Source organism: Anoplopoma fimbria, chromosome 13, assembly GCF_027596085.1.
Source record: "Anoplopoma fimbria isolate UVic2021 breed Golden Eagle Sablefish chromosome 13, Afim_UVic_2022, whole genome shotgun sequence".
NCBI lineage: Eukaryota > Metazoa > Chordata > Actinopteri > Perciformes > Anoplopomatidae > Anoplopoma > Anoplopoma fimbria.
The window spans coordinates 20,325,573-20,340,625 of NC_072461.1; the positions used below are offsets into that span (position 1 = coordinate 20,325,573).

General features: G+C 39.3%; 1 protein-coding gene across 1 annotated transcript; it reads left to right on the top strand.

Annotated features, from left to right (window-relative positions):
* Positions 1 to 141: 141 nt before the first annotated feature.
* Positions 142 to 14,769, top strand: arhgap25 (Rho GTPase activating protein 25). Its single transcript, XM_054610524.1, is given in 12 exon segments — positions 142 to 470; positions 4,187 to 4,389; positions 6,057 to 6,144; positions 7,301 to 7,414; positions 8,070 to 8,274; positions 10,622 to 10,754; positions 10,884 to 10,957; positions 11,177 to 11,298; positions 11,715 to 11,869; positions 12,410 to 12,494; positions 12,497 to 12,941; positions 13,545 to 14,769. Coding segments are annotated over 12 exon segments (1,878 nt in total). The 5' UTR covers positions 142 to 406; the 3' UTR covers positions 13,735 to 14,769.
* The last annotated feature ends 284 nt before the right edge of the window (positions 14,770 to 15,053 follow it).

The following is a 15,053-nucleotide window of genomic DNA, read 5'->3' on the forward strand; positions in this document are numbered from 1 at the left end:
GCCACACTGGAGGACTGAAAACCATTTCCTTTACAACACACCCGTGGTTTTTCTCTTCTGACACCAGTGAACAGTCATTTGAAAAGTCCCTAGTAGTGTTACATAAAGCCCTGGAGCCCTGCACCTTTTAGTGAATCTAGCCTGGAAGCTATTTATGCAGATCTCTATCAGAACACGTATGAACATGGAAGTAAAGGCAACATGAGGGAACGAGTTTAGAAGGGCTTAAAAAAAAAAAAAGAAGAAGAAGAAAGATTAACACACAGGAAGTAGGAAGTGTGATCTGCGATATCTTCGGTTTGTGTGATTGTGTTGTTTGAGTGTGTTACAATTTGTGTGTGTGTATGTGCTCCGGTGGGCTGTATGTGTAAAACCAGACTCTGACCTCTGGTATGAGTTGAGGACAATGTCTCTGAAACTACCTCGCAACTGGGACTTCAGCACCTTCAAGACTGAGACAGCTCGCATAGGTAAGCTGTTGGCCGTGCTGCATTCACTGTCAGCAGAGTGGATGCTGCACTTCTATACTTCTTCTTATATTGAGCACTTTACAGTCACATTTCACTGCTCCTTTAGCTATTATTTGCTGTCAATCCAGAGTAAAAAGATATATATTCACCTAGCACAATGCACTTTTAAAAAATTGTGTTTCTCCTTATTTTTTTAGAATATTACTATTGTTTTTTGCATATAAATTCATGGGAGCATATTTTAGGTACCATCATATTGCTGGACTGAATAGGGGGCAGAATCTGTGCTCTGTTTTTAGCAGTGTCCATTTTGAGCATGTTGGTGGTCGCTTGCTATGTGGTGATGGTAACCAGTGTGTTATTCGACAATTTTTCCTTATACAAATCACTGTCATCTCATACAGAATGTATACTTGTATATAATGTTACTATATTAAAACATGGCTTGAGGTTCAAAACTTAAAAGTGTTCTTCCTAAAAGGGAAGTACGCCCAATCTCAAAATACATACATATTATTTATTTTGCCTTTGACAATGCAAAAATATAGGTAAACATGAACTATCTCATGTGGGCCTATAAAGTCTGATGCTTCTTCATAGACAAAGCATTGGGAAAGATGTTGACACAGAGCACCCTAGGAAATTTGTATATTGAACGTTTTGTGTTTCAGCAGTAAAAACAATATGTAATATTTTGACAACAAATTCATTGTTTTAAGAATGATTTATTGCTTCTGCCCCAAAAAATATTCTGCTAGCTGTGTACGTGTCAATAGCAACGGTCTGCTGTAGTGAAAGAGATGAATGATAGAGTGTCGTAATTGTCGAATCTGAATTGAGTATTTAACAAAGCCATGCAGTAAAAATATAGAAATAGAATAGGAGTACAACAGAAACTGAACTGTTCTCGTGTTGATTTCAGTGGGACACAAGATAATGGTGATTGTTGTTAGTTATTATGGTGAAAACACACTTCAATGGAGCTGTAAAGTGTCATCTCCGTACAGTGAGGACTGAGGTAGAGGGACAAATGTCCACTGTACAGCTCATTTTCTGTAACCAGAGTAGCATTAAACCTTTGCAGAATTAGCAAGCTAGCTAGCTAGCTAACTAGCCAGCTGTCCACTACTTAGCTTGCTAATTCCACCATACTTAAATGCTACACTGGCTACACAAAAAAAGCCAAACAAAGTTGACATTCATTTGACGATAGCACTGTGCTTTCATTTGCAGTGACCCGACTGTGTGGATGAAGCATGAAGTTGTTCAATTTTACTCATTTACTCAGGCTCTCCTCTCTTCATAACGTTAGAACTCCACTGCTTGTTTGAGTCGTTGCTTCAAAACCTCACCTCAGTGAGTCGCACTCACCATCCTGCAACGTTGAATTGGATGGAAATGTCAGTTCTACTGCTTTTTTATTTTATTTCTATGAATAAAATAGAACAAAGCTCATTTAGGGTTTTTAAAAGAAAACATTAATTTTCTGTGGAGCCGCTCCAGACGTTTTATTTTATCACGTCAGGTGTTTGAGACTTCTCTGGTTTCTGTCTTTGAGAAGAGAGTAGCTCATGTTCCCAAATATGGACTGAACTTTCTTAGACCTTGGAAATAACATATTTACATTTTTATTGTTGGTGATGCTCCCCTTTAAGTTACAATATTGCTTTGACCAACTGCATGCAAAACTATGTGCAGTGTTTTAAAGTGACTGTACAGCTGTCTAGACTAATACGGTGCTTACCACAGTTTTCACAGGGCGTATAGGTGCAATAACATGCCTTGTGCCGTGTCTCATGCCATGCCTCAGGCTCAGATGGCTCAACAGTTGCAACATTCAAATATAAGAGGATCGCACACAAGCAGTGATTGGAGATATTCTCTGCCATTGTTCACAGCATGCACCATTTTCTCTCCAGCTTTTATCATTTTCACAATCAGTGATACTGGTTGTTCAGCACAGTGGAAGGAAGTAGCTGCCCGTTGCACAGTTATTTCATCTGCTTCATGTTGACTAAATATCAGCCGGTATTACTGTCACGCTCCTCCTTTAGTATGAAAGCATAACTTCCTAAAAGTTGGTGACCCCCTCATGCTTCCTTTACCTTGAGATGTTTTATGGACCATGACTGTGACTGATTTCATAACCATGAATTAGACTGACACAGGTTTTCAACAGGAAACTGATGCAAGAGTTTCTGAATAGCTCTGACTTTGTAGCTGTCTGTGTGTAACTGGGCTGACGTGTGTGAGTGTGCGCGTGTGTGTGTGTGTGTGTGTGTGTGTGTGTGTGTGTGTGTGTGTGTGTGTGAGAGAGAGAGAGAGAGACGTGTGTGCAATGTATGTTTGTACAAAGTCATACTGCATCTGGCCTTTCAGAGAGATTTGGAAAGGACAACCAAAAAACAGTCCGTGTGTTGATTTACATTAACTGACCTCACTGTTCCCCATGCATATAACTCCAAAAATCTGCTGTTTCACTCAGGATTTAAAAAATACTTTGCTTTATTGTCAAGAATAAGATGAGTAGATTGATCTCACTCTCGTGCATGTGCACTAGATATTACGCTAACCAGATAACAGACAGACATGAGAGTTGTATTGGTCTTCTAAAGGCTCAGCAAGAAAGAAAATAAATTTAATTCTTTAAATGTCAAATTTCATTCAAAATTTGCTGTGAATAATAATTCTGTGATCTCTAACTGCTCTCTAATTTAAAATGTATCTCCCCAGAGTTAGTAGTAAACTCTGAATGTCATTCTCCCTTGTACCCATCTTGATGTAAAATCTTGTACTTAAACTAATCTTCTTATCGCGGTCACTGAATGTGTCTTTGTGGTGCTGTGGGATCATGAAATGAAGCCAGTTTGAAGTAGCCGTGTGTTTGTCTGCTGTGGGTGTGGTGTGACATCTTCCTCTGTGTGTGGGCTCAGGACTTTAACTTTCAACTAATCAAGAGAGCGTGATGCTATTAAAATAGACCAAAGGACTCTCAAACCTCTAGGTGGAGACCTTCAAAGTGTTGCCGGCCCTCCGGCGATGATGTGGCAGCTTCCTGTTTACCCCAGAATGGCCCTGCTTCTTCTCTTCTCTGCTGTCATCTTGCTTAACAAGACACGGGGAATTTAAGAACAACTGAGCATGTGGGCTCAATCTCAATCAATCTATCTCTGCTGTCCACAGTCCTGCGTGTTACTCGGTCCGTCTCCATCTGACTCTGTCTTCTCTGGGCCACGTAGACCTCTGCCTCTGTTCTTTCATCACTCCATTAAACTATCACCTCATGCCCCCTCACAGTGACATTATTAAAACAACTGAAAATAAGATTTTGGTGCCAGTAGCCATTTAGTCAACACAAATCGTAATGTCTTATAGCTAATTGTTTGATGGCCGGACTCTTGAAAACAACTCTGTTATTTATGTAGAACAATCACAGCTGCATATGTCTACCTTCCATTGGAAACAAGGTCAGTTCAGACCAACAGTTTTCCTCTCAGCCTGCAACTGTGGGGAACAAAAATAAACTACAGTGAGCAGGTCTCTCAAACCTGATAGGCTGATGCATATTCATATCAAAAAGAGGAAGTGCTGTCCTCCGGCTCAGTCGAGCGCTGATGTTTTGGTAATGTTTCACAGCTCCGGCTGTGACACAGTGAGTCGGCGTATTTTGTTGTTCACAACACTTTCACCGACTGCTTTCTTGTGGTGTCTGGCAGCGCGATCCAGGAGTGTGATACCTGGAGAGGCAGGCCCCGGCCCGGGCTCACCAGGCTCCCCGAGGTCAATGGAGAGGCCGCTGAAGGCCGGCTGGCTCAAGAAACAACAGAGGTCTTTAGTCAAGAACTGGCAGCAGCGTTACTTTGTGCTGAGAGGGAGCACACTGACCTACCACAAAGATGACAAGGAGACCACTGTCCAGGTGAGAAATGAGTTTATTTTAGCCTGTACTAATAGCATTATCTTAATTATGATGTCATTTGTTGTCCTCTTCTTGTTCTTTGTTGGCATAAAACACATTTGCACATTATTTCCAACGCAATTCATTCAAAAATAACATATTACCATTATGCATATAAATGCTAAAATAACTTCTTGAATTTGGCACATGCAATAACTGATATGAAGGATAGGACTGTCATCAGAATCATTTTTATATCTTTATTACATGTTGCTTACTTCTTTTATATCTAGTGACGTTAAGCAATAAAAGCAAACCAGAATTATATAACTATAACATTTAGTAATTTTAAATTAGCATTTTTTTGTACTAAACCTTGCGTATGTTGATGGATTTATTCAAAGGTTGACAAGAAGTGTCATTTAGATTTTTCCAATCAAGACCACAAACACTCTAGCTGTGTGGCTAACTTTGCCCACTTCCTGTAAACAAAACAAATGGTGCTTGAAGCCTTGCAAGAGAAGCATGCTATTGAAAATCTTTTTTTGTTAAACTGTTATCTAATCAACTGGTTTTCGCTCTTGAACAACCATCCAACCAAAACCCCACAGTCTTTGTAATGATGCTTTAGAACTGTCTTTTCGCAAAATATTCATTCTCTCCTTATATGTTGTGCAAAGTGTGGACAAACTTTCAAAATTGCAGTGTGGACACAACATGACACTCCCACTGTCTCATTACTTGCTCTAATTTCAGGGGTTGGCTCCACAAAACCCCTTACTGCTCTGACACCATCTATGCAGGGAGCGTGGTCAAAAATGTAGAGCATATTAATAGTTTGTGAAATATTTAAAACAATTAAACATTAAAAAAAACTATTTAATTTGTGTTCACCCCTACTTTTACATGTGTTGTTTTTTCTCCCTTCCTTCCGATTTACTTCTCGTGTCGAAATGAGCGATGGTGAAACAGGAAGGGCACTCATGAAAATGTGAAATACCTTAATACCATTTAGAAACAATGAACAAATGCAGGCACATAATTCTTCTTATTTACATGTTTCTGCTTGATTTGTGTTGCTTATTTTATAGTTGCTTTTACTAAAAAGAAAAGAAGCAAGTTTGCTTCTTCTCTTTAGTTGTTTTTCTGCTTTTTTCTTTGGTATTGTGCAAAAAATGTAATCTCATCTTATATCTTATAAGGAATTTTGCCAAAGAATAATTTCCCTTTAATACAGAAATAAAGGAGTGGGACAGTGGGTAGAGATAGAGGAAGTAGGCTGCATATAAAGTGAACTGGGGAATATACTGGGCTGTACTGTATACATTGTAATGTAAACAGTGAACTCATAGAACATGAGAAGACCCTTGTGAAATGATAACAGCTGTGTTCATGTGTACATCTGCAAAGGCCCTTGTGATACAATGTGGCTACAATAAAATAAATGGTGCAAGACCTGCAGAGGAAATACATGCTGAGACCTTAACAAGACATAGACTACATGGACTCTCTGGTAAATCTAAATAGTGAACAGTAAATATTAGTGTAGCATATGGTGTTCTGGGAATTAATGTAAACATTAGAATAAATATCAGTGGTTGGTTCTTGACTTCTAGTTTCGACATGACATTAACGGGCATTTTTCTGATTATGAATGTGCTCCTATTTTTCCTTTTTCTGGTCTGCAGGGAGTCATCCAGCTGCGGTTCAGTAAAGTTAATGAACTCCCTCAAAACTCAGATGACCCCGGGAAGTACCTCTTTGAGATCATACCACGTAAGCATGTAATCGACACTTAAAAGGGAGAAAAACTGACTTTACCCTGAAAAAAGGCCACCTAAAAATAAGTTTAAAAAAATCAAACAAACAACGAATGCAATGGGTTTTATACTAATGAACTTCAAATAAGAATATATCACCTAATATATAAAATGTTATGTGATTGTGTCTTATATCAAAGTACAATATACGGAAGCAAACAACTATTATCTATGTAAAGATATAGTAGAGTAATGGTTTACCAGAGCAGAGAATGAAGTTGATTTCCTTTTGCGTGTGTTGTTAGCCAAGCTCCTCCTTGATTTGTTGACATAGCTGGCCGGCCTAGCGTGCATTTTAGTACATTATAGTGCCTTTTAGTGCATGTGAGTGCATGTGAGCGTGACCCACTGTTTAGCTCACGGCTGCCGCTCTGCACTGTGCCTTTAAGGCAGTTATAGCTGATAACAGCGTCCCAGTTAAACCCTGTAAGCTCTGCCAGCATGTTGCCATTGTTTGCACTGTTAGGACTGTTAGCTATGAGTCAAGCGTTAAAAGATATTTTGACTAGTTATAAGATATTTTGACTAGTTATAAGACAAATATATTTGGTAAGTCCATGAAAGTTAATTGTTACCTTTTTGGTCACATAGAAGTGTCTTGTTCTGGTTGCAAAAAAACAAGATGGTGATGGCCAAAATGTCAAACTTGAGGATTCAAAACTGTAGTTTACAAACCCTCCAGTGTAATTACAGTGACTAAGTCCCCTTCCTATATATTGTCTATTTTTGGCACCTAAAGGTAGTTTTATTTGCAACAGTGATACGTCAGTACTGTCTATGGTGGGGCCGCACTTCATTGCATTGGGTCAACTTTGTCTTCTTCAGAAGTTAAAGTAAAAAAAACTCCTTTGACATTTTTTGTGTGCTACTAATTACTACTTTTGAATCAGCTTACATGTCCCTTTTGTGGTATCAGTCTGTATGAGTCACCACTTACCTGCGAACTGAAAAGATAGAACACTGAATCGGAAACTACCACAAACTGATGGCAATCTCAATCTTCATTGGAACCATTTATATAGATTTCACTTGCTCTGACTGGCTTATCTGTCCTATTAAAGGTTTTTCTGTACCAAGATTAATTTTTCCATTCAATACCCATCATTTCACAGGTACAACTAGAGACAGAGAGCGATGTCCCTATGTGTTCATGGCAAACTCCCAGAGTGACATGGAGGAGTGGGTCCGCACTCTGCGCAGGGTCATTGGAGTACCAACAAGTGGAGGTTCAGTAAAACCTTACATTGTTATGGAAACTGAGATTATGTGTGGCGCTGCATCTACCAAATTTGACAAGACTTTTCTAGAAGTTACAAATATATTTGGACTTTTTAGGGAATTGCATTTATTCACTTTCTTGCTGAGAATTAGATGAGAAGATAGATACCACTCTCACGTCTGTATACTGAATCTGTAGCTGGAGCCAGCAGCAAGTAAGGTTAGCTTAGCACAAAGCCTGGGAACTGGGTAAAAGCTAGCCTGGCTCTCTCCCAAAAAAATAAAAAATAGATAGATAAATATGCATTACAGTCCCTCTAATGCCAGCAGCTGGTTAGCTTAGCTCAAGGTAAAAGAAAGCAGACAGGAAGTCACTACTTGTTGCAAAAAGTTTCCTGTCTTTATGCTAAACTACTGTAAGCCAACAGGCTGCTGACTGTAACTGTATGAAACCTACTGTCAAACTTCTAATAAAGTAAATAAATAAGAATATCTTCACTCCAACAATAAAAGGCTTTAAAAGGCACGATCCTACAGTTGCTTTAAAGACCATGTAGAAACTACATAATGTTGCTCCTTTGAGGGTGTAAAATGTTTTCTGATAATACTGACTTGACATTACTGGTCCAATATGTCATATCTTACTTTTCTGTCCGTCTGCAGTGTTTGGAAAGGGTCTCATGGACACAGTAACATATGAGCAACGGTTTGGGCATCACATGGTGCCAATCCTGGTGCAGAAGTGTGTGGAGTTCATCAAAGAGCACGGCCTGGATGAAGAGGGCATCTTCCGTCTCCCGGGTCAGGACAACGCCGTCAGACAGTTCAGAGACGCTTTCGATGCAGGGGAGAGGCCCTCCTTCCCCAGGTGAGGCACTCATGTTTTCCTCGGTATAGACTGGAGCCATATGTACCAGTTTATGAAAACGCTTTGATTACTTTATTAATATTATTATTGTTTATTGGACGCCTCTAACATGAACTGACTCCAAAACATTTTGATCTGATTCCACACAAGTATGTTTCAGACTTAGTTGTAATATAGTGCTCATTTATGTGCGATACTGTCTATTAAAAAGGGGTTTATTGTTATTAGAATGCACAGGCAATACTGAGTATTGTTGGTTACAAGGCATCAGAGTCACACATTTAAAAAAAAAAAAGAAGCTTAATAGGGCAAACATTTCCTTGGAAATCCTTTTAAGCCCTCTTTAAACCCAGTTGGTATGAATGGGGTAGGACTTTAAGAAGGTCTATAAAAGGAGACAAGAATCCTTACATCAATCAGCATCAGCTTAGTCTGTTTCTGAGAAACCAAGGAGAAATGAGAGAGATGCAGCGCATCTGATAGATTTCTGTCTTCTCAGAGCTGAAGGCGTAACCACATCCTGTTCTGACAGGCGCACAGGAGGAAGCCTGTATTACTCAACATCACAGGCTCCTCTGACAGAGCACTGTTGATAATTTAATTTAACTTAACTTGTTGTGAGAAATCTAATGTGAGAAAAATCGAGGAACAGCCAGGGCTACAAAAATATGTTTTATGAAAATGAAACGATGAACACAGGTTTTATTGTTTTTCCCTTGAAGTGTTCCCTTGGCAGAGTCCAAACAATAAAACTGAATCCAAGCCTGCTGCACTAGCTAAATATATAAAACTAGTCCCAGGACAACAACAAAATCCTAGCGTATTTTGTAAAGACCTTATTTATGGTACAACCAAAGTCAATACTATGAATGGATCTGCTCAAGGTGGAAATGCTCTTTGAGTTAACAATAAATACAAAATACATAATATTAAAACTAAAACAGCAATGTATTTATGTATTTTAAGGGGAATCCAGTGAACACATTGAATTAGATTTAAAGGAACAGTTTGCCTCAAAATCTAAAATATACATTTCCCCTTTCACCTTTAGTTCTATTCATCAATCTTGTTTTAGCATTTTTTGCCTTGTTTTGGAGATATCAGCCGTAGAGATGTTTTGTTGGCTTGTGGTGCTCAAAGCGGCAAGATTTTCTTTTTTGAAAAACTCAACAGAAATGGCTCTTTTCAGAAAACATGACCCGGTTACATTACCTGGATAATCCACAGACCTTGTTGTGAGCAGTTTAATGTACAAGCTATTTTCTTAAGAGTTACACCAGCCAACCGATCAGCGAGCAGAAGGAAAGCGTCTGTCTACTCGTGGACCAGAGTCTCCTGTTCATACTGTAGTTTATATTTAAACCATACTGCTAGCTCACCAAGCACCTTCTGAGCTAGTAAACCTTACAATTCAGCCAAGAAGAACGCAATTAATGTTTATGGTGATATGATTGGCGTGTGTAGTTTGGTAGATAGAAAATAATTCCTACAGGAAACTGGCGCTTTGAGCACCACAAGCCGAGTGCCATCTAGTTCCAATATATGACACAGAAGATTACAGAGATATATCTCCGTCACTCAGCAACTCACAACAAAAACAATCTAGATTGATAAATAGTTTTACAAGTAAGGGGGGAAAATATGAATTTCAGATTTTAGGGTGAACTGTCCCTTTAAGCCATGTCATAATTGCCATAATAGGATGTAATTGAGCAAACTGTACAACTATGTGGGCAGCTTTCATTTTTTATAAAATACATGCCCACTAATGAAGGCCTACTGGAGCCATCATACACATGTCTAACATTGTGTTCTATGTTTTATGTGAGTGTTCTCCCCAAAATCATACATACATATTTTCCCTCTGTATCAGCCTGGAGAGACATCTGCCTTCTCTTAAGTATAATGGGCCTATATGGTACCCAGCTCGTGGTGCTCAAAGCGGCAAAAAAATATTTGATACAACTGCTCAAAACAAGGTCTGTGGATTTTTTGGAGTAACTGGTTCATGATTTCTGAAAAGAGAAATATTGCTGATTTTTCAAAATGTATATTTTTGGCGCTTTGGGCACAACAAGCTGAGTGACATCTAGTTCCATTTTATTGAAAACATATTTACAGCCGATAAATGCAAAACTAAGCAACTCACACCAAAACAATCTCGATTGATAAATAGCAGTTAACTTATGTATTTTAGGGTTTGGGGTGAACTGTCTCTTTAAGTTAGGTCAAAGGCTGCATGTCTATGTGGGCTGGTTCCAGTTAAGGTAAACTGTCCCTTTGAGGTTTGAATGTCAGTTATACTGTAAGTGGATGTTCATTGGATGATATGCTTCATTGCCCACAGTGACACTGATGTCCACACGGTGGCGTCACTGCTCAAGCTGTACCTCCGGGAGCTTCCTGAGCCTGTGGTGCCCTGGACTCAGTACCAAGACTTCCTGGATTGCACCAACCTGATGGACTCCAGCAGCAAAGAGGTGCGATTGTCTAAAAGAAGGCTACAACATGTGTATCCATACTGTAAATTGTGTGTGTACATGCAGGAGAGGTCCTGTGGTAGTTTGAGTATGTGTGTCCTTCAATCTCTCGCTCATGTGTCCTCTTAGGGTTGGGAAAAGTTGGAGAAACAAATCGCTCTTCTCCCCAGAATCAACTACAACCTTCTCAGTTATGTTTGCCGGTGAGTAGAATCTCTGGCCTGAAGCATTCTGGGACATTCCAATAAAAAAAACATAACATTTGTGATTAGAGAGTGCATCACATAATTGAAAAATATGTTTTCAGTGACATCTGGTTAAAAACATCAACTGAGCCTGCTGCTCTGAGATCAGTTTCCATCCTCCAACACATACAAACTTGTATCCGTTATTAATGCTGATCGTGTCTTTTTGCTTTGCAGGTTTTTGTTTGAGGTGCAGCTGCATGCCAAGGTGAATAAGATGAATGTGGAGAACCTTGCTACAGTGATGGGGATCAACCTGCTCAAACCTCAGATAGAAGACCCCATTACTGTGATGAAGGGTAAGAACGCGCTGCTGATGTTGAAATGTGTGCATGTGTTCGAAAATCTGGTCCTAATCAGGCTCATTAAATAATGAATTTCTCTGTATTGCCTGGGAAAACTGTCTTGCTCAGCATCTGGAAAACATCCTGTTACATCATTACTATATTCCTTTATTGATCCCATGGGGGAAATTCGAGTGTTGCAGTGTGTTATGTGTTATGCAATTATATCTGGTAAAACTGCACCATGACTACATCCATCTCTTTTTAGACACATTTTTTTTTGTATTTCTAAAACGACCTCACAAGTTAGGAGGGCTTGAATCATTTAAATTCCCAGGTATTTTTCAAAAGATTGAAGAAAGTGAATTTAGAATTTGCATAAGACTTTTTGATGCTAATCTTTTCACGTTTGTGCTTGTTTTTCTTCGCAGCGACGCCTCAGATCCAGAAGCTGATGACAGTGATGATCAGACAGCATGAGTCTCTGTTTCCTCTCTCTAAAGACGTGCTTCCATCCCCTCCCTCAAAAAAGGCTGAGAGCCAGAAGAACACTCCCAGAAGCTTTGTGGGCTGGGAGTCTGCAGAGGTACCAGCTGTTGACCACACATTAAGCCTCTGTGATGTTTTCAATGTCCTGTTTTTAGGGCAAAACAGGACAAGACAGTGAGCAATAGAAAATAAATTACACAGAATATACAAAATTATTTGTGTTAGTAGGAAGAAGTTTCCATGTATCGTATGTGAAAGTTGGCTATCACATGTTTCAATTAGTTGATCAAATCTACAGATTAAACACCCTCACATTCAGAAACAATTACATTTGGTGATTACGTTTTCAAACAGCACTTAAATAATGTAATACTCGTATTCACTTCCTTGCTAATAAGATAATCCTTTATTAGTCCCACAGCGGGGAAATTAGATAATACTCTCAACAAACACAATAAAAGGCCCAAAACATATATAATTGTCATCCCGTTTGTGCCATTCATTTTTTCAAAACTTCCTTGGTTCAGGAAATGGTTGTTCCTCAGTTGAAGTTTATTTCTTCCTCCATTTCTAAAATAACATTTGCACATAAAATATTAATATTTGTAATTCATTTTGAGTGATGTGTTTGTCTCAGATGGCTGATGCGTCGCTGTCTGAGTCTCCAGAAGAAGAGGAGGACATCGACAGTCCAGGTCCAGGCAGAGGAAACGCAGCCCCCCGAGCATGCATCATCCTCGCTCCCCTTCCACAGACGACTGGACGGGAAGCCCCCGCAAACGCACTCAGACCCTTCCCACCTTCAACTGCCCCCTCACCGGGATGGCGGCCAAGGCCGACGCCCTCAACCGGTGGAGTCACATCCAAGAGAGCGTGGAGGAGAAGAGCGGGACATTGTCAGAGGACATTTTTAAGATCCTGGATCTCCGGAGTTCATTGTTCGGGGGTTCTCAGATGAGCAACAAGGAGGGAGAGGATAAGTTATTAACAGACCGAAGAGGAAGTGACAACACAGGTTCTTCTACTGCCAGCCCCCAAAAACCTGAAAGCGAGGCCCGGCCTGCCCAGGTGCTGCTTCATCAAAAGAGTGTGGGGAACCTGACAGGGTCAGGCCGGCAGGTCAACAGCCAGTCAGAGCAGAAGAAAGACAGCAAGCAGATTGTAGACAGGTGAGCTCAGCTGAGGAATCACAACCAACTGGCTGCACTGCAGACAGATCCTCAACAACCGTTACATGTGGTACACACTTTTTAAGTTTTGAGGTAATGTCATCGATGAAACATTTCAATACCGTCAGGTGGAAACGTGATGAAAAAATTATCTTGACAGAAACTATTTTAGCTTCAGGATTTGGTTATTGCAAAGGGGTTTTATACAACACTTATGCAACCCAAAGAGGAGAATATAGTCATTCAATTCAAACCCCAAGATTGAAGTAAAACAGAACGTTAAAAGGATAATTATATTCAGGTTTTTTATTCCCTGCTGAATGAGGGCGGAAATGAGACTACAAAGCAGATCACTGGACTAGAATCAAGAAAACTACACGTACTTTCAGGAAACTCTTGAAACAAGTTGATTGACATTGAAAACAGATGTTGTAATTTTGCTTCAGAAAATGAAGTTTTAGAACTCAATATAAGACAGCTACAGACATCTTTTTGAACTCAGGAAACAATTTGACATGGATAGTTTCCAGTTTGGATAGAGTTGCTTTTAGGACTTTTTCAGTGTATATCTGATCCCTCTGTGTCTTTCACTGCCTCTTGCAGTCTGCAGCAGGAGAACAAGGAGCTGAAGGCCACAGTGGCAGAGCTCCAGTCTGCCCTGGAGGAAGATCGCCGCCAGGTGGCCGCTCTGGAGGTCTGCCTGAGAAACGCAGAGCGCAGCCGAGACGAGGCCCAGACACGCAACCAGGAGCTGCAAAGGGAAATTCAGCAATTCCTCACCAAAACGACATAAGCTCCTGCCTGAAGTCATTTTCAGACTCACTAGTATTTGGATTTATGACTCCTAAACAGAGCTAATTTCACATGAACTGGTTGTGGAAAACACTTTTGTCCTTCAGTGGGATGACATTAGTTTGTTTCCATTTGAGCTGTTTGGTCCTCAATATAAATTATTGCCTCATTTTATTTGTGCCTGTGAGGAAGGTCTGTTAAGAAGAGATCTAAATAGCTTTTAAAATCACTTTTCATATTAAAACCATTAATATCACACATTTGTTCCTCCCTACAATGAACTGCCTTGATCTGGTGTGTCCATGGAGAAACATCAGCTTTAGACTGAATCCTTTGATCCAAGGTCAACTGGACTGAATAAATCTTAATGGTGGACATTAGAAATACTATGTGTCATATGTGGGTTGACTAGTCCATTATTTGATGTTTCATTTCAGTGATAAATTAATAAAACAGCACACATTAAAGGGATTTTTGTTGATGTATAAAAATGTTTTAAACCCCATATTACCCCAACATTTTACAACATAATTTGCTCGGTAGCACGAAACACAAAGTGCAGATGGGAACATCAGCAGTTTTGCAGGCATTTGGTCGTACATTTAATTATTGGATATTAATAAATCAAACTTTATTTACATACACCTTTCAAACAAATCAAATGCACTTCAAAGAGCTTTACAAGCCATTGACAAAACTTGATATGTTTAAAGTACTAAAATATGAACACAACAAAAAATAATTAATAATGATAATAAGATATATATTGATAATAAAATTAGCACAAATAATAAATCATCAAAGACAATAAAACACAGCATGAGAGCCAGACTAAAAAGATGGGTTTATGTTGACGTTTTAAAAGATCCTCAGATCCTCTGGAAGGCCGTTCCAGCTGCTCTGAGCATAATGGCTGAAAGCAGCGTTGCCAGATGTTTGTTGAAAGAGAAAAATGGGGACATTATTAAAATTGACCATAAATATCAAACTGTTGTGGCAGTCCATGTCATAGTTATTGATGTATTTAAGTCTGGTCCAACAGACCGACTGAACAACATAATGCTTCCATATATATACATACCATAATAGCTGTTTAAATCCAAGCCTTAGTCATGGCACTGTTTCTTGTTACGGTTCAAGGCAATGTTCATATCAAAATGTTATTCTTATTTTGAGATGGAACAGCTTGCAATACAATTAAGATAATAGACAAATGTTCTCCAATTAAGGATGAAATTTAAGATGTAATCCTCATTAGGGTTAGGATATGATAGGGTTAGTATATATTGCAAGACTTATTATACAAAATATACAGAATTT